General features: G+C 27.9%; 1 protein-coding gene, 1 long non-coding RNA gene and 1 pseudogene across 7 annotated transcripts in view; 1 reads left to right on the plus strand and 2 right to left on the minus strand.

Moving 5' to 3' along the window:
- Window positions 1-9,081, minus strand: part of LOC113005675 (solute carrier family 35 member E1 homolog) — a 47,741-nt gene extending 38,660 nt beyond the window's left edge. For 4 of the 5 annotated variants that reach the window (XR_005576246.1, XR_005576244.1, XR_005576245.1 and 1 more), the window contains exons 1-3: window positions 8,618-8,754; window positions 6,449-6,654; window positions 5,759-6,319 (exon numbers count right to left, since the gene is read on the minus strand). Coding sequence is in view for 1 of the 5 variants with exons in the window: in XM_039457028.1 (XP_039312962.1) it covers window positions 8,618-8,945 (328 nt within the window). In the remaining 4 variants the exon portion in view is untranslated. Of the gene's footprint in view, window positions 1-5,758; window positions 6,320-6,448; window positions 6,655-8,617 lie in introns of all 5 variants that reach the window. The other variant, XM_039457028.1, reaches the window with a different exon arrangement.
- On the minus strand, window positions 76-4,850 carry LOC120359469. Of its 2 annotated transcripts, XR_005576247.1 has the most exons (4): window positions 4,578-4,850; window positions 1,584-1,867; window positions 1,300-1,451; window positions 76-210 (listed from the first exon to the last, which is right to left on the minus strand). It is a non-coding gene; the product is annotated as an uncharacterized LOC120359469 (long non-coding RNA). The 2 variants fall into 2 exon arrangements; XR_005576248.1 differs by lacking the exons at window positions 1,300-1,451; window positions 1,584-1,867.
- A 1,750-nt stretch (window positions 9,082-10,831) lies between the features above and the next one.
- LOC105207122 lies at window positions 10,832-14,332 on the plus strand (annotated as a pseudogene).
- The last annotated feature ends 8,163 nt before the right edge of the window (window positions 14,333-22,495 follow it).

Below are 22,495 nucleotides of genomic sequence, written 5' to 3' on the forward strand. Positions count from 1 at the left end.
TCCTTTATCAAAAAACCTTCAAATTTGTGTAAAATTACATTCTTAATTTCTTTCGAATTTTATTTAAAACTTTACCTTCTCTACCTCCTTTAATTACTTTCTGTTTTCTATTTTTTACTTATTTTACACTCAATTCTTTCTCCTTCTTTCTTATATTATTTCATATCTCTCCGTTTCTCTACCCTCATTGCACACATTTTAAAATCTTTACTAAAAGAAATAATGTTCGATTAAAGAAATTTTCATTTCTATAACATAAAACTTTATAACACAATATGATATTCAACCATTATTTAAAAAATCCTCAAACTCGCATTCAATTGTATTTTTAATTTCTTTCGTTCTTTATTTACAAACCTTTACCTTTATATAATATAGGTATTCAAAGATTATTTTATTTTACATATATTGAGTGTTGTACAAAAATTACAAATTTATAAAACTTTAATTAACTTAAGCAAGTTAAAATAGCATATTAATTTTTTCTAAGATGCAGATAAAAATATTTTTGGTTTTTAAAAGTTGAATTTTTCTTCAATTGGATTTTATAAATACGCTATTTATATCCTTGTGTTTTCGGAACTCATTGAGTTAGAATTTTATTAATACATTTGGGTGCTTGCATTTTATTATTTATAAACTTTTTTTAATAATTTTAGTATTTTAAAATATTAAATATTAATTGTATCAATAATTAAGAAAATAATTACTACAGAAATTTTAAAAAGATCTTTGTGTTGTTTATATAAACAGGCATAAATAATTTAAAATAAATGATTAACTTGAGAAGATTATATGGGAATAATAACTGGAAATACGATCAACGTAAAACATGTTGGATTAGAGTTTATATTGGAAGATCCGTGATACACGTAATAAATTAAACAATTTGTCGAAATAAACAGATAACATGGATAAAATTATATTAGAGAAATTTTTTATTCTAATGACACAAAATATCAAAATATCATATAATAGTAGCACATTATTAGAAAAGAACCTTCAAACTGGTGTTTACTTGATGTTTTAATTTTTTTTTATTCATACTTTATTTAAAAATCTTAACCTTTTCAAACACGAACAATTATTTTCTCCTTTCAATTTTATTTCCATTCTACACTCCTTCAATACTTTCTCCTTCCTTCTTTCCTTTTTCTATTATTCTATTCAAAAATCTTTATCATCTCCAACAACTTCAATTCCTTTCTCCTTTCAATTTTATTTCAATTCTAAACTCCTCTGATCCTTCCTCCTTCCTTTCTTTCTTCCTTTTTATAATATTCTATTAAAAAATCTTACCATCTCCAATACATTTAATTCCTTTCTCCTTTCAATTGTATTTTCATACAAAGTTTCTTCAATCCTTTTTCCTTCCTTCCTTCCTTTTTATATTATTCTATTGTATTTCTATACTTTCTTTCATTTTTAATACTCATTTTTAAAAAACTTTACTAAAATGGATAATATTTTATTAGAGAAATTTTTATTTTTATTATAATTATCAAAATATCAAATAATATTCACGCATTATTTTAAAAAAAACTTTCGAACCAGTATTTAATAGAATTCCAAATTTTGTTCACCTTTGATTTAAAAACCTTAATCTCTTCAAACACCTTCAACTTTTTTTTTCTTTCAATTTTATTTTCTTTATAAACTCCTTCGATCCTTCCTCCTTTCTTCCTTGATTTAGATATTATTCTAATCATAAATCTTTACGTTTTTAAACACCATAAATTCCTTCCTTCTTCAATTTTATTTTCATTCTGAACTCCTTCAATTCTTTCTTCTTTCTTCTTTTTCTTTTCATATTATTTTATTCCTCTTCTTTTCTTGCTCTTTAATACACATTTTTTAAAAAACTTTACTAAAAAAGATAATATTATATTAGAGAAATTTTTATTTTTATGACAAAAATTATAAAAATATCACATTATATACACTCGTTATTAAAAAAATTTTGAAACCAATATTCAATAGCATTTTTAATTTTATTCATCTCTGATTTAGAAACCTTAACATTTTTAAATATCTTCAATTACTGTCCTCTTTCAATTCTATTTCCTTTCTAAACTCCTTCGATCTTTCCTGCTTCCCTACGTCCTTTTTATATTATTTTATACAAAAACCTTTACTTTCTCCAACACCTTCAATTCCTTTCTCCATTTAATATTATTTCCATTCTACAGTCCTTCGATCGTTTCTCCTTCCTTCCTTCCTTTTTACAGTATTTTATTACTCCTTTCTTTTTTCTTATTTCACATGTTTAAAATTTTTTTTAATAAAATAGGTAATATTTTAATAGTAAAACTTTTATTTTTATGACACAAAATATCAAAATATTATGTAATATAGGCCCATTATTAAAAAGTTTTAAACTAATGTTTAATTGATGTCTCAATTTTATTCATTTGTTATTTAAAAATTTTAACTTTCTCCAACACATTTTCAATTCCTTTCTACTTTCAATTTTATTTCCATTCTACACTCCTTAGATCCTTCCTCCTTTCTTTTATTATTATTCTATTCCTATTTTTTTCTTTATCTTCATTTAACATTTTTAAGAAATTTTACTTAAATATATATTTTATTAGTGAATCTTTTATTTTTATGACAGAAAATATCAAAACATGTAATATTCGCCCATTATTAAGAAAAGACCTTTAAACTGGTATTTAATTAATGCCTTAATTTTATTTATCTTCTTTTTAAAAATCTTAATATTCTCAAACACCTTCAATTTCTTTCTTCTTTCAATTTTATTTCCATTCAAAACTACTTTGATTTTTTCTCCTTCTTTCCTTCCTTTTTATACTATTGTATTCAAAAATCTTTATATTCTCCAACACCTTCAATTCTATTCTTCTTTCAATTTCATTTCTATTCTGAAATCCTTGAATCCCTCCTTTTCCTTTCCTTCAATTTTACATTATTCTATACCTTTTTTTTCTTTATTTGACATTTTTAAAATCTTTAATAAAATATGTAATATTTCATTAGAAAAATTTTTATTTTTATGGTAGAAAATATTATCGCATATTTGCACATTATTAAAAAAAAACTTCAAACTGGTGTTCATTTCGTGTCTTAATTTTATTCATCCTTTAATTAAAAATCCTAACATTCTCAAACACCTTCAATTACTTTCACCTTTCAATTTTATTTCCATTCTAAACTCCTTCGATCTTTCCTCCTTCCTTCCTTCCTTCCTTCCTTTTTGTATTATTTTACTCAAAAATCTTTACTTTCCCCAATATCTTCAACTCTTTTCTCCTTTGAATTCTATTTTCTTTCTAAACTCCTTTGATCCATCCCCACTTCTTCCTTCCATTTCATATTATTCTAATCAGAAATTTTTACTTTCTTTAAAACTTTCAATTCCTTTTTCCTTTTAATTTTATTTCCATTCTACACTTTTTTGATCTTTCCTTCTTTTTTCCTTCCTTTTTGTTACTCTATTAAAAAAATCTTTACCTCCTTCATCACAAATTTTTTTTTCTACAATTTCATTTTCATTCTGAATTCCTTCAAACCTTCCTCCTTCCTTCCAATTTATATATTTTTTTTCCTCTTCTTTTCTTCATCTTTAATAGTAATTTTTAAAAAAATTTAGCAAAATAGGTAATATTCCAATACAGAAATTTTTATTGTTTTTGACAAAAAAATAAAAATATCACACGATATTTAAAAAAACCATTATTTAAAAAAACCTTCATACCAGTATTTAATAGCATTCTTAATTTTATTCGTCTTTTATTTAAAAATTATCACATTCTTCAATACCTTTATTTCTTTTCTCCTTTCAATTTTATTTTCATTCAAAACTCAATCAATTCTTCCTTCTTCCTTCCTTCCTTTTTATATAACTCTATTTAAAAATCTTTACCTTCCCAGAATATCTTCAATTCCTTTCTCCTTTCAATTTTATTACCATTTTACACTCCTTCGATCCTTCCTCTTTCCTTTCTACCCTTTCTTATTATTCCATTTTTCTTTTTTTCAACAACTATATTTTATATTTTTAAAAAACTTTACTAAAATACATAATAACTTATTAGAGAAATTTTTATTTTTATGACACAAAATATAAAAATATTATGTAATATTTGCCTATTATTAAAAAAAACTTTTAATCAAGTATTTAATTGATATCTTTACTTTATTCACCCTTTATTTAAATATCTTTACCATCTCCAACACCTTCAATTCATTTCTCCTTTCAATTTTATTTCCATTTTAAACTTCTTTGATCCTTTTTTTTCTTTCTTTTCTTTTTGTATTATTCTATTCAAAAACCTTTACCTTCTCCAAAACTTTCAATTCCTATCTCTATTCAATTTCATTTCTATTCTACAATCCTTTCTTTTATATTATTCTATTCTTCTTCTTTTCTATGTCTTTATTTCACATTTTTGAAAAATTTTACTAAAATAAATAATAATCTATTAAAGAAATTTTTATTTTTATAACACAAAATATCAAAATATGTAATATTCTCCCATTATTAAACAAAAACCTTTAATCTGGTGTTCAATTGATGTCTTTACTTTATTTATCCTTAATTTAAAAATCTTTACCTTGTCAAACACCTCCAATTCATTTCTCATTTCAATTTTATATTGTATTTCCTTTCGAAACTCTTTTGATACTTCTTCCTTTCTTCGTTCCTTTTCATATTATTCTATTCAAAAATCTTCATTTCGTCCAACACCTTGTATTCTTTCCTCCATACAATTTTATTTACATTCTATACTCTTTCGATCCTTCCTTTTTATATTATTTTATTCCGTCTTTTCTATCCTTATTTCACATTTTTAAAAAACTTTACTAAAATACATAATATTCTAATAAAAAAATTTTTATTTTTATGACATAAAATATCAAAATATGTACATTATTAAAGAAAAGTCTTAATCTGATGTTTAATTACGTCTTTACTTTATTCATCTTTTATTTAAAAATCTTTACTTTTTCCAACACCTTTGATTCATTTTTCCTTTCAATTTTATTTCTATTCTAAAATTTTTGATCCTTCTTACTTCCTTCCTTCCTTTTCATATTCTATTCAAAAACCTTTACCTTTTACAACACCTTGAATTCCTACCTCCGTTTGATTTTATTTCCAATTTACACTTCTTTGATCCTGCCTTTTTATATTATTCTATTCCTATTCTTTTCTATATCTTCACTTCACATTTATAAAAATTTTACCAAAATAAATAATAATCTATTAGAAAAATTTTCATTTTTATGACACAAAATATCAAAATATTATGTGATATTTGTCCATTATTTAAAAAAAATCTTTAATCTGGTATTTAATTGATGTCTTTACTTTATTCATCGTTTATTTATTAACCTTTACTTTCTCCAACACCTTCATTTCTCCTTTCAATTTTATTTCTACTTTAAACTACTTTGATCCTTCCTTCTGCCTTCCTTCCTTTTTGTATTATTCTATTCAAAAACCTATACCTTCTTCAACACCTTCAATTCCTATCTCTATTCAATTTTATTTCCATTCTACACTTTTTCAATCTTTCCTTTTATATTATTCTATTCCTTTTTTTTCTATATCTTCATGTCATATTTTTAAAAAATTTTACTAAAATACAAAATATTCTATTACAAAAATTTTCATTTTTATGACACAAAATATGTAATATTCGCCCAATATTAAAAAAAAAAAAAAAAAACATTTAGTCTGGTGTTTAATTGATGTCTTTACTTTATTCATTTTTTATTTAGTAACCCTTACCTTCTCCAACACCTTCAATTCATTTCTACTTTTAAGTTTATTTTCATTTTAAACTTCTTTGATCTTTCCTTCTTCCTTTTTTCCTTTTTGTATTATTCTATTCAGAAACCTTTACTTCTCCAACTCCTTCAATTCCTATTTCTATTCAATTTTATTTCCATTCTACACTTCTTCGATCCTTCTTTTTTTATATTTTTCTATTCCTCTTTTTCTATATCATTTCTCATTTTAAAAAAATTTTACTAAAATACATAATATTCCATTACAGAAATTTTCATTTTTATGACACAAAATATCAATATATCATGTAATATTTGTCTATTATTAAAAAAAACTCTTAATCTGATGTTTAATTGATGTCCTTACTTTATTCAACTCTAATTTAAAAACCTTTACCTTTTCCAACACCTTCAATTCATTTTTCTTTTTAATCATTTTATTTCCATTCTAAACTCTTTTGATCCTTCCTCCTTCCTTCCTTTCTTTTCATATTATAGAATACTATTCTATTCCTTTTCTCTTCTCTTCTTTATAATAATTTCACGTTTTTAAAAATATTTACTAAAATAGATAAAATTTCATTAGAAAAAAATTTTTTAAATTTATAAATATTTACTAAAATTGATAATATTCTATTAGAAAAATTTTTATTTTTTTAACACAAAATATCAAATATCACATGATATTTACCCATTGTTCCTTTATATAAAAATCTTCAAATCATTACCTTCTCCACTTTGTTAAATTCCCTTCTTTTTTCTGTATTAGTACCACAAAACTCTTCTTCTATCATTAATTCATTTTTATACTTTTTCTAATCCAACCTCACAATATGTTTATATACAAAAGAACATTTTAACAACAATAATGTAATAAATGTTAAACGAAATCGCTATCTGAAAATAAAGTACAATACAAAATATCAATTCTTTCTAAGGATAATTTTTACAACTATAAATAAAGACGTTTATTAAAACTTATCTGAAACAATCATGAAATCCTCCAAAGGAAAAGAAAAATCTTTAGATGCAGGAAACAGAACCAACACAATAAATAAATTTGTAATAATTAATTCAATAATATAATAATATTACACTATTAACCTCTTTATGCATGTAACAGTTATTATGTCTATTACTGTTAACACGATCTCCGCTGTGACAACCGATCACGAAGTTAGCACAGCGATAGAACCAATCAGCATTTCGGAAAAGCGACAACAATAAATTCGATAATTCGAGAATCGATGCAATACATTTTTTCAGAAAGTAGTATATAGTTTTTTATTTATTTATTGTTCTTTTACTGTTAAGTATCTAAGTTCATATTTTGTATATCTGTTTTGTATAGTAATTGCGGGAAAAATACAAATACATCCTGATTGGATTCCTAAACAGTTCAGTTACTAGAAAAAATCAATGTAACTGCCCAACAATCAATTAAAAACTGCATTAAATGTCTCAGGATCTGAAACTAGTAACTCCATACTGTAAAGATTAAAAATTGTTTAAAAATATATATTGTCCTGAAACTCAGGACAAAATCTATAGAAAATTTTGAAACTATTGCAGAACTATCAGAAATAATGGTTAGAACTTCTAATAACATGATATTTTATTCTTATGATGAGGTGTCACTTAAACACATATGTGGGTCTGGGCAACCTTCCTGAAAAAACTTTACTATCATACCATTTTATTTTAATTGAGCAATGAAGTTGGTAAATTGTAACAGTTGATACAGGAAACTTCAAACTTTTTTCCACCTAGCCCAAATCTTTTTTCTCATTCCGTATTCACACAGTAAGCGATCAAAAATCTAGGGGAATTTTCAATACCTGTTTAAGAGTTAAAAATTATTTAAATATACATATAGGTCAAAACTCTTACGAAAAACATATCAGAAACTCTAGAACTTTAAAAACTACAATTTCATCATAAAAATCAATTTTTTTGTAATGTGAGGTATGGGTAGATTAAAAATTAACTTGAAAATATTTAATAACCAAACCATAACTAAAACCTGATAAGAACTTTAAAATTATTATGATGGATGTAAACAGAATTCTTAATAAAATTTCTAATTTTGAAAGTTAGATGCCAACTTCATAAAGATTCAGAAACATACTTTTTATGAAGTTGTCTTCCCATAAATTTAATTAAGTATTAATAATAGAGTAAATATATGTGCAAACTAAGTCAATTTTGTTTGAAAATATGAAAATAAAAATTAATTGATTAAGATTATTTAGATATTTCTCATAGTTAAAAGGCTATTGGAAATTTCCCTACTCTCTTCCTGTAAATCATTTCATTAATAGTTTCTTTACTAAAAATATATAAACAAAAATTCAAGATGTGTGTGTGTGTGTGTGTGTATTATATATATACATACATACATACATATATATATATATATATATATATATATATATTTGATTGCTTATAGTTTACACACACACAAACTATAATATATATATATATATATATATATATATATGTTTGTGTGTGTGTAAACTATAAGCAATCAAATAAACTAAAGATAATTAATCATCTTATTAACGAAAGTTAACTCAAACAAATATAAAATTCATAATTTAAACTTAATTCATAATTAAATTTAAATTGATCTTTCAAGATCTTATTTTATTTTAAGAAATCCTTTATTTCAATGTCTACTTTTATAAAATTTGTTTTCAATGTTTTCATGTGATCATGAGAAACCACTCAACTTTTTTTGAGACATATGTAATGTAATGTGATGAGTGAAGTGATACATGATGTAATGCGCGTATACATTATGTACGTACAAGTATGATGTACTTGACATATCCACTATTAAAATATTGTGTATACATACCAGTGTGAGCATAAGAAACGGGCACTTTCCAAATGCTGACGTGGCTGAACACGTTGGCTAAAAACTTGCCCAGTGCTAGTGGCACGATGAGCCGCAAGTAGTAGCTCCATGTTATGTTGGAGGAGTATTTCCTCACGCCCCACAGATTGAAGAACGGGCCAGAGTACACAGTAATCGATGTCAGTTGGACCATAGTCACTGTGAGTGGATACGGAAACTCCGACAGCAACATCTTGCCGACAACATTGCTGCTGCTAGACACTGCGTACCATAGTAGACAGAGAAATAATACTGTTATAATCTCGCGATTATTTCGTCTACCGTCCATGGTGTTTCGCGCGAAAGCGCGATACCTAAATTCACGTCCAATTCCCTAATATTCGTCACTTTGTACGCATATATCCGGTATATATACGCAATACACGCGATACACGCGATAACTGAATCACAGATCATATAAGTAAATAGATAACCAACTCCCATAGTTTGCTTTGTGTTTTAGTCGCCACCTAGATAAATATACATAAATGAACTAATATTAGAGACCCTATATCAGAGTCTGGACAGGCGACAATCACTTTTGATTGGTTCTTCAGTTTTGGTCAACTCCCGCCTGTATTTGAATTCCAATATTCGTATTATGTTTAGATGTTATAGAAAAATCGAGTATAGGAAATAAATAAATAAAAATTTTTTTATAACGTAATACAATATATTTGAATATAGTATGCATTACCATTGACTTATTGTCATATTTTTTTACATTTTATTGCATTTTTTTTATTAAAAATCTTTAATCTAAAAATTACAAACTTCTTAATTATATTTATATATAAGTTGTGACATGGTAAAATATGGTTAGCTGTAACTTTACTACATTCTTTAATTAAAAAATTTTTTAAATTTATATCTATAATGTTATTAAAATATTTAGAATAATGTCGAAATATTTGTTCAAACCTAAAAAAGATTAAAAAAGTTTCAACATTAACAAAAAATAAACAATTATTTGTGTAACATTTTAATTGTACGAATTTGGTAAATGAATATAATATTGGAGTTTTTGAGCCAACTGATTTTAAACATTTATTACACAATCTGCATTGTTTTGTAATAGATTGTATCCTTTAGCTCTAGAATTATTACAAAATGGGGCTGCACAGCCACCCATTTTTGATAGGTTTTAAAATAAACTTGCACAAAGAACACACAACAATAGCTTTACGTGTCACGTGATTTCGTGTTTAAGTTGAGGTTAGACACGTCCAGAATAAGTTTGAGAGAGAGGTGTATCTCTTTCTCTCTCGTGCGATTTTGCCCAAACCGCATCTTGTCCAGACTCTGATATAGGGTCTCTAACTAATATTCAATATGGACGACCTCTAATACAATAGGTTTGTTCGTGTTGCATACACTGTATTCCGAAAGTTCTATCGAAAATATCTCTTTTAATAATAAAGTTGGTAACACTGTAATAGCGTTTTCGATTGGGAAAAAGTTAGTGCGCACCAGTGCACACTCAGTTCACGCCAACACTGGACAAGTTCCATGAGTTGCACTGAATAGTGCAAATGCAAAAGAACACGCCCAAATTTTCAGTGCAAGTGTCACTTAAGTTAATTATAATAGATCACGCGAAAAAGAAAAAAGTAACCTCAAAAAAGTAATCTCGTGTTCAGTAAGTAATGATTTTTACTATATGTAATTAAATAGTATATAATCATTAAAAAAATGCTATTATATTACATCAAGTAATTAATTATATTTTAAAAAAGGTATAAAATTGATGTACTTGTATAAAAGATATAACACTTACGGTGTCATTTTTTATATCCATTTTTTTTCACACATGCTACATAATTTACAGTTTTTGGAATCATTCTTCTAGTTCGGAAGATTACAATTATTTCTTCTTCTTTGCTTGAACTAGAAGAAGATTCAAAAAATGTTTCCAAAATATTAAAAAGATCCAAATCCAGATTGCTCATTTTTTCAAATTTGAAACTTCCTTCGTTATTGCTTACAATAATGCACTGATGCTTACATGCACCCAGTGCACTGAACTGGCACGGTCAAAATATCTCGTGCCACTTAGTGCGCACTGAGTGCGCACTATGCGAGTGTCGTGCGTTCAAACCACAGATATCTATACTAAACTAGATCGCTACCTTCGGCTGAATAGCTGTGTCCGGCAGGATATCCGGATTCGGCCATCTTACCCAACAAGAAAATGGCGTCTACGTAGGTTGGGTTAGTGCGTATGTGTTTGACAGGTTTGACAACTGAGCCGGTTGACCGCTGAGCACCGTTGAACATATTAATATTAATTGTGATTATCGAATGTGTTTTTTTGATCGTGCCATAATGCCAAGCAATTGCTGCATAACGGGTTGCAAAAATAGCAATAAAAATGGTTTTCATTTATTCAGGTAAATAGAATGTATATGTTTGTAACATACGAGTTTTATGACATTCTGAGATTATATTTCAAATAAGCATTACGTATACACGTTTTAGATTTCCTTTAAATCGGCCTGAAATATTGCAAATGTGGATTAACGCAATTGGAAGAGAAGGTTTTCAACCAACTAAAAATCACCTCATTTGCAGTGCACATTTTAAAGTTGAGGACTACATGGACAGAGTACAAACACAAGTGGTGTACGCTTGAAAAATCTTGCTGTGCCTTCTATATTTTCTAAGGTTTTTGCTCCTGCATTCATACCTAATATAACTAATTATGTAACAAATTCACCCGCTGCGAGTTCGCCTGCAAAAACTTGGAGGAGTATATTAAAGAAACCAGATATCGATCAATTATCACCTAATATTGATTCTGAGAGCTCAAGCACTTCTTCATTTAAACATACTCCAATTGTATTGTCTGAGAGTCCAAAAGCAACTACCAGTGCAAATTCAATTGATGATACAATTAAAATAACTACGGTAAAAAAACGGAAAATAATGGATCCTTCAGTTTATTATTTAAAGATGCAGAAAATGTCTCCAAGAAAACAACGAATGCAAAGAACAATTAAGACATTGATGCAGAAGGTATCACGAAGAGATGAAAAGATGGAGAGTCTATTAAAAACATTACGGTACAATGACAAAGTATAAATTCTGTGTCTGATACAATATATGTATTTGAGCACTCAGCGTCATTGATTCTGTCCCTTGGAAAATTTTCCAAACTGAGAAGTCGTTGTCTTTCTACAAACAGTTTATAATTAATGTAACGATCAATAAGCTCTAGTCGTTACATTAATTATAAAGTGTAAGTATGTAGAAAGTGGTGACTTCTTTGGAAAAATTTGGAAAAATTTTCGAGGGACAGAATCAATGACGCTGAGTGTACAGCTTTGTAGACATAAAGTTGACATACTCAAATATACATGTATGTATACCCTTACAAAAAGATATTCTGTAGTTGCAAGAAAATAGTATGAAAGTATATAAAATCGGTAGATATTTGTGAACGGAAAAAGAATTATACATAAATTGCCGGAAAAAGAATTGTATATAAATTGTAATTGTTATATAAATTGTCAAAATATCAGTTATATAGAAATATCAGTTATATTAACAGAGCAAAGAATCTACTTGAAAATGATCCAAGTCAAGTTATTTCTAATAATTTTGGTGGAAGCCTTGGCGAATTATTCCAGAACGAATGGAAGAATGCAAAATGAAGTCGGAAGGGTTGCCGATATAGTGACGAAATTAAGAAGTTTGCGGTGACTCTGCATTATTATTCGCCGAAGGCTTATAACTATTGCAGGTATGAACATTTTTTTAACAATTTATGAGTAATAAGTTAATTTTATAATCAATAATGATGGTATTTTCAGAAAAATTTTACATTTGCCGCATGAAAGCAGCATAAGAAATTGGATGTCGTCAGTGAATGCAGAACCTGGTTTTATGATGGATGTTTTTCAAGAGATTTCAAAATTCCCACAAGTTTCGCGTAATTGCAATATGGTGTTCGATCAAAGGCAATCCAAAAGCAAGTAATCTGGGATCCTATATCAGCAAAATTCGTTGGATTATGTGAATATGGTAATGGGGTATCCATTGAACCTGTCGAAACAGAAGCCATTGAAGCCCTCGTCTTTATGTTAGTTTCACTTAGAGGCACGTGGAAGTGGCCGGTAGGTTATTTTTTCATTAATAAAGTAACCACTCCCGTTCTAGCAGAACTAGTGAAAACTGCACTAATACTATCGCAGCAATCAGGCATTCGGATATGGAGTGTTACTTGTGATGGTGCTCACGTAAATTATTCAACAATGAACTTATTAGGGTGTAATTTATTTACAAATTATTGTGATTTAAAAACAACATTTAAACATCCGAGCTCTGATTACAATGTATATTTCGTACCCGTTGCATGCCACAGCGTAAAACTTGCCCGAAACGCGTTGGGAGATTTAAAAATTTTTAAATCTCCCACTGCAGATATCAATTGGAGTCATATAACAAATTTACATCAACTTCAATTGGAATTGAATTTAAAATTTGCAAACAGGATTAATTCTGTGCATATAAATTATAATGCAAATATTATGAAAGTCAAACTCGCAGTACAGACTTTAAGTTCTTCAACTGCGGCCGCCTTAGAATTTTTACAATTGTCCGAAGTTGAAGAATTTAAAAACTGTACTGGCACAATAGAATTTATTAAAACCATTGATGAAATTTTCGACTTTTTAAATTCCCGCAATCCATTCGGAAAGGGGTTTAAAAAACCATTATTATATAACAACATCAGTTTTTTGCAAGAGAAAATTGAACAAAAAATTGAATATTTATATACTTTAACTGAAGCTAACAATAAGCAATTACTGTGTGTTGGTCGAAGAAAAGTTTTTATTATTGGTTTTGCGGCTGCCGTTAAATCGATATTTCAAATTGCTAAAATTATATTACTAGAAGACTCTTTTAAATACTTAATGACGTACAGGTTCGGCCAGGACCACTTAGAATTATTTTTTGCACAAGTGCGTCGACGACACAGTTGGAATAACAATCCAAATGTATTACAATTTAAAGCTGCCATGAAAAGTATACTTGTGAAAAATTCGATTTTAGCGTCAGAAAAAGCAAATTGTGTCGGTTTTGACCTAGAACATACAGATATAGGATTTAAATTAACATGGACGAAGAAAACAAATGTTAAAAATTAGCATGATGATATTCATGGTGTAAATTCCGATATTAACAATAACAATTTTTTTTCTGACGTTGAAAACAAAGAATTATACAATATTATCAATGTGGGTGACAATAATTACCTAAAAGATAATATTTTATATTATGTAGCAGGTTTTGTAGTTAAAAAAATTCTTCTTAAATTAACCTGCAAAGGCTGCATTGCCAATCTTATTAGAAAAAATAATGATAGGCAAGAAAACTTTGCATCATATACATTATTAATTGATGTTAAAAATAAGGGGGGTTTAGTTTATGCATCGAATCATGGTGGCAAAAAATTATTTGTGCCACCGAAATTGAGTTTCTGCAGTCCGTAGCAAAAGGTACAAATAATCTAGCGAATAAAGATGCATACTCTCAAATTATTTACCGAGTGACACGCAGATTCGTATTAAACGCGAATGTATTTAGTAATAATGATGAATGTTACGAAGAGTTGGAAATAGATACAGATATACCTCATCGCTTACAATTAATAAAAATTGTATGCAAAACATATTTGACTATTCGAATGCATTCACATTCCAAAACATTAAATAAAGACGTTGTAAATCCTGTAAGCAAACGCCATAAATTATCCAAATTGATTCTTTTTAATAATACATAGATTGTATTATTAACATTTTGTCTATAATTCTTACAATAAAATTTATTTTTTTACTATAAATGGATTTATTTTATTACTATTTTATGCGTCCCTAATTAAAATTAATGTTTTCTTATTTTATACACTTTCTAAGTGTATTTTATACACTTTACCGTTGAGCATATTAATTGTGATTATCGAGTGTTTTTTCGACGTGCCATAATGCCAAGCAAGAGTGGCATTGGAGCGGCCATTTTGTTGTAGGTAACATGGCTGAAACCGGATATCCTTCCTGCCTCAATACTGTCATATGCTAATGCCACAGGTTAGCGATCTAGTTTAGTATAGATATCTGTGGTTCAAACGAACACGTGACACTAGCCAAGTGCGCATTGGCACTGCCAATCGAACACGCGCCTGACACTGAGTGCAGCCAGTGCATCCCAATCGAAAACGCTATAATTAACTACGCTGTGTTCCGTAATAAAAGTTGAGTTTGTGATTTCGTTAGCTTGTAGAGACCATCGGAGAAGTTAATTTAATTTCTTGTAATTTAATTATTTATAAAATAATTTTAATGACGTATTATTTATTAAAATAATTATAATCATGTATTATTGAAGTAATATTTACTAACAATCATTTTTATTTTAAAATAATGATTAAGCAAAAGATGGATTTCCGAACATTCCGTAAAGCTAAAATTTGCAAGTTCTGATTAATTTTAAATTATTAATTATAAGTAAATTAGATTATATCCGTTTGTGTGCTTTAATAGTGTATGATAAAATTGATTCTGTTTAAATAGTTAAAGAGATTACAGTAGCTTAGCTGGCATACTTATAAATGATAGACTTTTATTAAATATTACTATAATATGATTTCATACTTATTTCAAACCAAATCAAATAAGTGTAAGTGATTATAAAATAATAATATCAAGATTGGCAATATCAAAAAATTTAGTCAAAAAGTTTTAACAAACAAACTTTGCAGTTAATTTTCAATCTTTGGAAGTACTTGTGCATTCTTCAATTCCTATTTTAGAATCAAAATTATTATCAGTAAATAATATTTTGCAAACCAACAATAATCACAAATTCAACTTACATTACGGAACACATCGTAGTTAGTTACAGTGCTACTAATTTTATGATTAAAGAAACTCTTTTCAATAGAACTTTCGGAATACACCCCATTCAAAGAGGAACCTGAGAGCGCTTCGATTTTAGGTGCGACTTTATTTTGAGAAGGTCTCTGAGATTCACGAAAAATGGACCTTGAATTACGTAGCCAAGGTCCATTTTCCTCGTCGGTAATGTCCACGTTTTCGTGGTTCTCAGCAGCTCTATGTCGATATTACGGTTCTCCTCCGTGCTATGTAGGAGTGAGAGATGCGTTAGTCAGATAAAGACGAACAATCGGTCTCTATCCGTCGTCTGTTTAGACCATCGGTTCGAGAGAGAAAGCATCATGGTGGCAAACACGGAGCAAGCGGCGATGTTATCTCTACGGATACCGTCTTCTCCCCTCTCGTTTTCCGCGCTACGTTTTGGCCGTAAAATTCAGAAAGAGGATTTCGGACGATTGCTGAACAGGGACGTAGAGAGGCCAGAAAGCGCCCACTTTTTATACATGTCTTATATTTTGTTATAATGGCATATGCGTACAATTCTTACACAAAATAATTGTAAATCATAATGAATCAAACAAGTTTATACATTTTATATATATATATTTTTTTCCATTTAAAAAGAACGTATACATTTTCCTTTAGATATCCATTGCTTTAAAAATTCTTTTTCTGTGAATTGCTGTCTATTTAAGATAAAACTATGTAAAAATGTTTACATCTGGAAATGTAAGAATATCACGAATAATTTCACTTTGAACAAATTATTCATAAGGTTTACATTTTCACATATGTAAAAATATTTAATTTTATTTATATGATATACACAGTTTTTCGGAAATGTTTTTTCAAGGCAAATGATAACAACAAATATATGAACCCGTGGGATTTTTACAATTATTTTATGCAAAGTTGCACATTTTGATTTAAAAAAAAAAAAGAAAAGAAAATTCATTGACTTCGTCGTCCAAGTGATGACGTATTTTGTCAGTCTTTCCGTACGACAGAAAAATCATCAGCTGTGATCACCGGTCTCTCCTTGTCAGTACCCGCAGTGTACAATATGTAATGTAATTAAAATTTATACAGACCAAGTTTAAAATGTTCTTATTGTTATAATATTTCTTAAACTTACATATATGAAAAATTTGGAGAAAAAATGCAGAATTTTTCAATAGTTCTGAAATATTTCAAAGTATGTAAAAAAATCTGGATAATTGTATTTATTATAATTCTTTGGGAAGAAGACTGATTTCGTACATTTGTATTAATAACATTATGTATGATTATTGAATATTTGTTTCTTTTTCAGCATTGCTGTAAATATAATTTTTTATAACATTAACATACAAAAATTTGGTGAATTATAATAAACTTATAAGCATAATATATATATAGAAAATTTATTTGTATATATGATTTCTTAAAACTCCCTAATTATAAAAAACTGCCTATTTAAGCTGTAATTTTTGAATTTTAAATATGTATTATGATACAATGAATCTTATTGGTTCAATTCGTCTTTTTCGTAAACGGTTAAAAATAAGCGTTAGAAAAGAAGAAAAACAAAACAACGCGACGACTTTACGTGACGACGAAGAACGCTATTGTTCGGCGCAATCCGCATTTGATAGTGAGACAGAGTACTTCGATAGCCTGTTCTTTTAGTTGTGTACCAAATCGCATTTTTGGTTGCAATTATAAGTTTCTTTTTTCTTTTTCTTTTATTTATTTAGTAACACTGTTTGATTTACAAAAAAAATCGAGTTCCTTTACGCTTATTCTTTTTAGTTTACGCTCTGTCTCTAATTTATATTATTTTCTTTTATTTTGTGCAAAGAATTTTGTTGACAAAACAGTGTAACAATGAGTGAAAACTGTGTAAAATGTATATACGATAAGTGTATGTATAAAAATTGTCGTAACGGAAGATTTTCAATGGGATCACATTTATATAGATTTCCTGTTATTACTGACGCTAGATGTCAATTATGGATACGTAATAGCGGTGAGTTCCTTATCATATTTATTATATTAATTGATGGACATTTGTTTAAAGTAATATTTCAATCGAGAACTCAAAAATGTAGCATATTTTTAGAAATCGTTCTATCGGATATTGTTTACACGTATCTGAAGTAATTTAGTCTATCTCATAGTCAATATCTCTCAAAAATTAAAAGACAAGAAATATTAACAAGGGACGACGCAGTGACACTTTAGGATTTTGAACCTAATTTTTTTAATTATTCAAGAGATAAAAAAAAGTTTATGTCCTCCGGCGTTCAAACGCCGGGAGACGTAAATCTTTTTTCTTTACAGAAAAATTAAGAATATTAAGGTAAAATTCGTAGGGTGAGTCACCGCGTCTTCCCCTTGTAAGTAGAATATTTTGTGTTGAAAATGTAAATCCTATAATTAATGATGATGGCTATGAAGATTAGACAATTATTATTTAATTCATATTAATTATTTTACATTAGCCTACTATTTTTATCATAATGTATGAAAAGTTAATAAAGATAATATAATATGTAAAATTAATTATATATTTATTATTTTCTCAAAAGCAAGACAAATACAATTTTAAGAAAATAAACTAGTTAAATCAGTTTTCATTGTTTCTTTTTAATCTGTATATAAATCTATTTTTTTATATACATATAAAACTGAAATTATGTAATATAATACAAAATTTATTATTACAAACAATAAATAAAATAAAATATGTTAAAAAATACGTGGATTAAATAATTAGATTAATTTTGTGCATAAAAACTTACGTAATATATTTTTTTAATATTTTAACATTGACGTTTATTTTTTTAAAAATCTGAAAAATTGTAGATAAATAATGTTGGAAAGATGTTGTAACAAAAAAAACAAATTTTGTCATTTAATAATTGCACTTGAAATTTGACAATTTTAAACTTCTCGAATTTTTTACAATTAGAAATTGCACCTTAAAAATGTCCAAAAATATTTAACTTGATAACTGAAATGATTTCTTTTATAGTTTTTGTAAATCAGAAGATTGGAAAAAATATAATTGAATAATTATGTTTTTATTTGTTACTATCACAAGAACAAAGATAGCGGATTAAAACTTGGTGAAAAAATTTTTTTTTTAAGAATTAAAGCATGATATGATACGTATGATAAATCTATTTTCGGGTGGGGAATTTTCATGTATAAATTCGGCTATACCGTTTATTACATTTTAGAGGTCTAGAAATGCCATTTTTTATACTATAACGGGTATAGTCGGATTCATATGTAAAATTTGCCCCCACATCAAAATACACTTATCATACGTTAATCATTAGCTCCTTACTTTTATTATTGCGATAATAGTAAATAAAAACGTAATTATTCAATTATATTTCTTCTCAAATGTAATTCTCAAAAAATTATAAAAAAAATTAGTAACTTTTCAGTCATTAAAATACACATTTAGAAATTTTAAAACATTTTTAAGATACACATTTAAATTTAAAAAATTTAAGAAATTAAAAATTGTTTATTTTTAACTTTTTAATTGAAATTATTAAGAGACAAACTTCATACTTTTCTGTTGCATCTTTCGAACATCATTCACTCAAATTTTTTAAAATGTTTTAAAAATAACATGTATTCATTTTATGCGGTACACATATTTATATTTATTTATAACTCTTTTTGCTTAGTTTTAAATTCTCTACAATTTGTACGGCACACCGATTGTGTAATATTTTACTAATATCGTTTCATAATTTTGTTTCAGGAAATACTACATTGGAAACATGGACTGCCAACTCATTGCGTCGTGCTGGTCTATGTGAAGATCATTTTGATCCAAGTTCCTTCAAAACAGGACCAACAAGCAAGAAAAATTTTAAAACATTGAAATGAGATGCTGTTCCAATAAAGTTTAAGGGATACTCACAACAAGAATCGGAAACAAGAAATACACGTACAAATCAAAATTTAACATTATTAGAAATACCGGTTGAAATAGGTGTAGGAGAATTAAACAATGGCACTCAAATAATGTCAAAAAAAATTAATAATAACATTAATGTAGAAGAAATAGATGTACCGAGTATTAAAACCGATATATTAAAACGTACCAACGTGCAAAAAAAATGCATTTTGATACTTCGAATAAAGTAGAAAATTTAACATTAAAAGAAATACCAACAAAAATTGGTATAGGAGAAATAAGCAATGACACACAAATAGTGTCAGAAAAAATTAACAATAACGTTAACGTAGAAGAAATAGATGTTCCAAGTAATCGATATATTCAAACGTACCAACGTGCAAAAGAGATTTATTTTGATACTTCGGATGAAAAAGAAAATTTAATGGAATGGATTAATGGGGAACCATCAGAGATAAAAAACGTGTAACGCGGCACCTATAATTAAAAAAACAAACATATGTAACGCAAGCGAGAAATCGCAATCAGAAGTGGATATTTTAAAGCAAGAAATTGCTCGTTTGCATAAAATAATAAAACATTTAAAATATCGTTTGCGTAAACAAAAAGTTCCCAGAAAACCAACAATTAAAAAGAGCTAGAAAAGAATTCTACAAAATCTGATAGAGAAAGAAAATTTACATCCTGTTGCACAGGCAATGATAAATTTACAATTGCATACACCAAATACGCCATATACGCAAGAAGAGAAAAGCCTTGCGCAACAGTTTTTTTGTTTCTCATCTTCTGCGTTGCGCCATTTACGACAAGCAGGTTGCACGTTCCCTTCTGAACGAACCATTAGAAGATGGCATGAAGAATATAATATCATGCCAGGATTTTGTGATTTTGTATTTTTAAAATTACAAGAGAAACTCAAAGACTTGCCTGTGAAAGAGAGAGTATGTGTCTTAAAATGGGACAAAATGGCAATAAAATCTTATCAAGGATACTCACATCATTTAGATCAAGTAGAAAGACTTGTAGAGCTTGGACCTTTGGGAAGAAGAAACGAAAATGCTAAATGTGTTTTTGTCTTTTGCTTAGACAGTATTAACGCGCGTAACCCGTGGCGTCAACCATTGGCATATTTTCTTCCTGGAAAATGCATGAAAGCGGAAGAAATAATCAGTTTATTAAAAGAATGTTTGGACAGACTGAGCAATACAGATGCTGATGTGCGAATTTTGACATGTGATCAAGGCTCATCAAATCAAAGTGCTTATAATCAACTAGGTGTAAGCACAGATAATCCATACTTAATTCATAAAAGAAAAAAATATTACGCGTCGTTTGATTTTCCACATTTAGTAAAACGATTAGTGAGTTTGCTAAGAACACACAAATATTTATATTGCGGAAAAAAAGTTGTGGCATCTTTTAGCGATTATGAATAGACATGGCGCATTGATAATGCTGCACAAGGAGGATCAAATTTATTATCACACATTACAGAGGCACATCTTTACTCCAATAAATTTCAATCAATGAACGTCAAAAGACCATTCCAAGTGCTGAGTGAAAGGTTTACAGCCGCAATGACAACAGCGGGCTATGGAGGAGAATTGCAAAGTGATACATGGGAAGCAACGGCAAATTTTACAGAATGCATGAACAATGTAATTGATGCTTGCAATTCATACAGTTATAATATGAAGTTTAGTGGAAAACGATTAGTTTCTGATAAAAATCCTGATATTGTAAATTTGTTAAGAGAATTTGTCACGGTGTTTAGAATGGTCGACGTTACCTGAAAAAATCTTGAAAATTCCATGTTTAAAAGGATTTATTGTGACCGTACAAGCACTTTTAGGAACATATAATGATATAAAAATAGAAAATAAATCATTTGAACTTGCGATAGGATTGTGTAACCAAGATTCTGTAGAACACTTATTTTCAAAATTCAGACAACGTGGTGGATTTAATAATAATCCAACTGCAAGAGTAATCCGATGTAATGTAAGACACATTATATGCGTAGGGTATATCCATACAAGTGACAAAGGCAATGTACAGTGTCCAGAAGCCGAGTGTCTTATTAATTCACCGACAAAGTTAATTAAGTCAATAGAGACTTTAATGACTGACAGTAATGTTTCTGTACAACACGAAATTAATCCTGAGGACGAATTACTTAATGACAATGTGAATATTCTTGAAGAATATGATAATGTTGGAAATCAAAGTTTATTAAGTAGTTACGATTACAATGCTATTGCATATTTTCCTGGATACGTAGCACGGAAAAGCATTGCAGAAACTAAATGCGATAATTGTTGTAATATTATGACGAAAACATCAATGAATGACGCCACAGTAAACGAAATATATATAGAGCTGCGAGAATTTGCAAATCCTGATGAAGATGCTCCTACAGTTACAAAGATATTACGACCGACAAGTCTTTTTGCAAAAGTGATCCAAATTCAATTACATGCAATTGATTGTAACTGGGTACGTTATTAGGCGTCTACATCTATTTTACAAAATATTACAAAAGAATGCATAAACGTCACGAATAATACGTATACAGAATGGTTTCATAAAAATAATTCATGTTATAAACATCGATTGAAAGCACTGCAACTTTTAATCCGTGTAAAACTATATATTCACGTACACAATACAATAATCGTGCTGAAAAAACAGACAAGGTATCCCATAAAAAGATGCAGAAATTATTGAACAAATAAAATGACGTAAAACGCATAAAAATAAAAAATAAATAATTTTTATATATCTCAAAATATTTTTTTCCATTTCTCTTTATTCTTAGTTTCTTTATAGTTTCATCATTGTAGAAAATAAATTGCTGCATGTGTATTATGAGATTGTATTTATATAACAGCTCAATAGAGTGGAATATATTTACAAATCATATTACTGTGCAGCAAGTATTATTTTCGAGTAATGTGTAAAATAAGTATGCATTTTTTAATCTCGTAGAAGATCGCAATCACAATTGAAATAATTGCATAA

The sequence above is a fragment of the Solenopsis invicta genome, chromosome 14, assembly GCF_016802725.1.
Source record: "Solenopsis invicta isolate M01_SB chromosome 14, UNIL_Sinv_3.0, whole genome shotgun sequence".
Classification (NCBI taxonomy): Eukaryota; Metazoa; Arthropoda; class Insecta; order Hymenoptera; family Formicidae; genus Solenopsis; species Solenopsis invicta.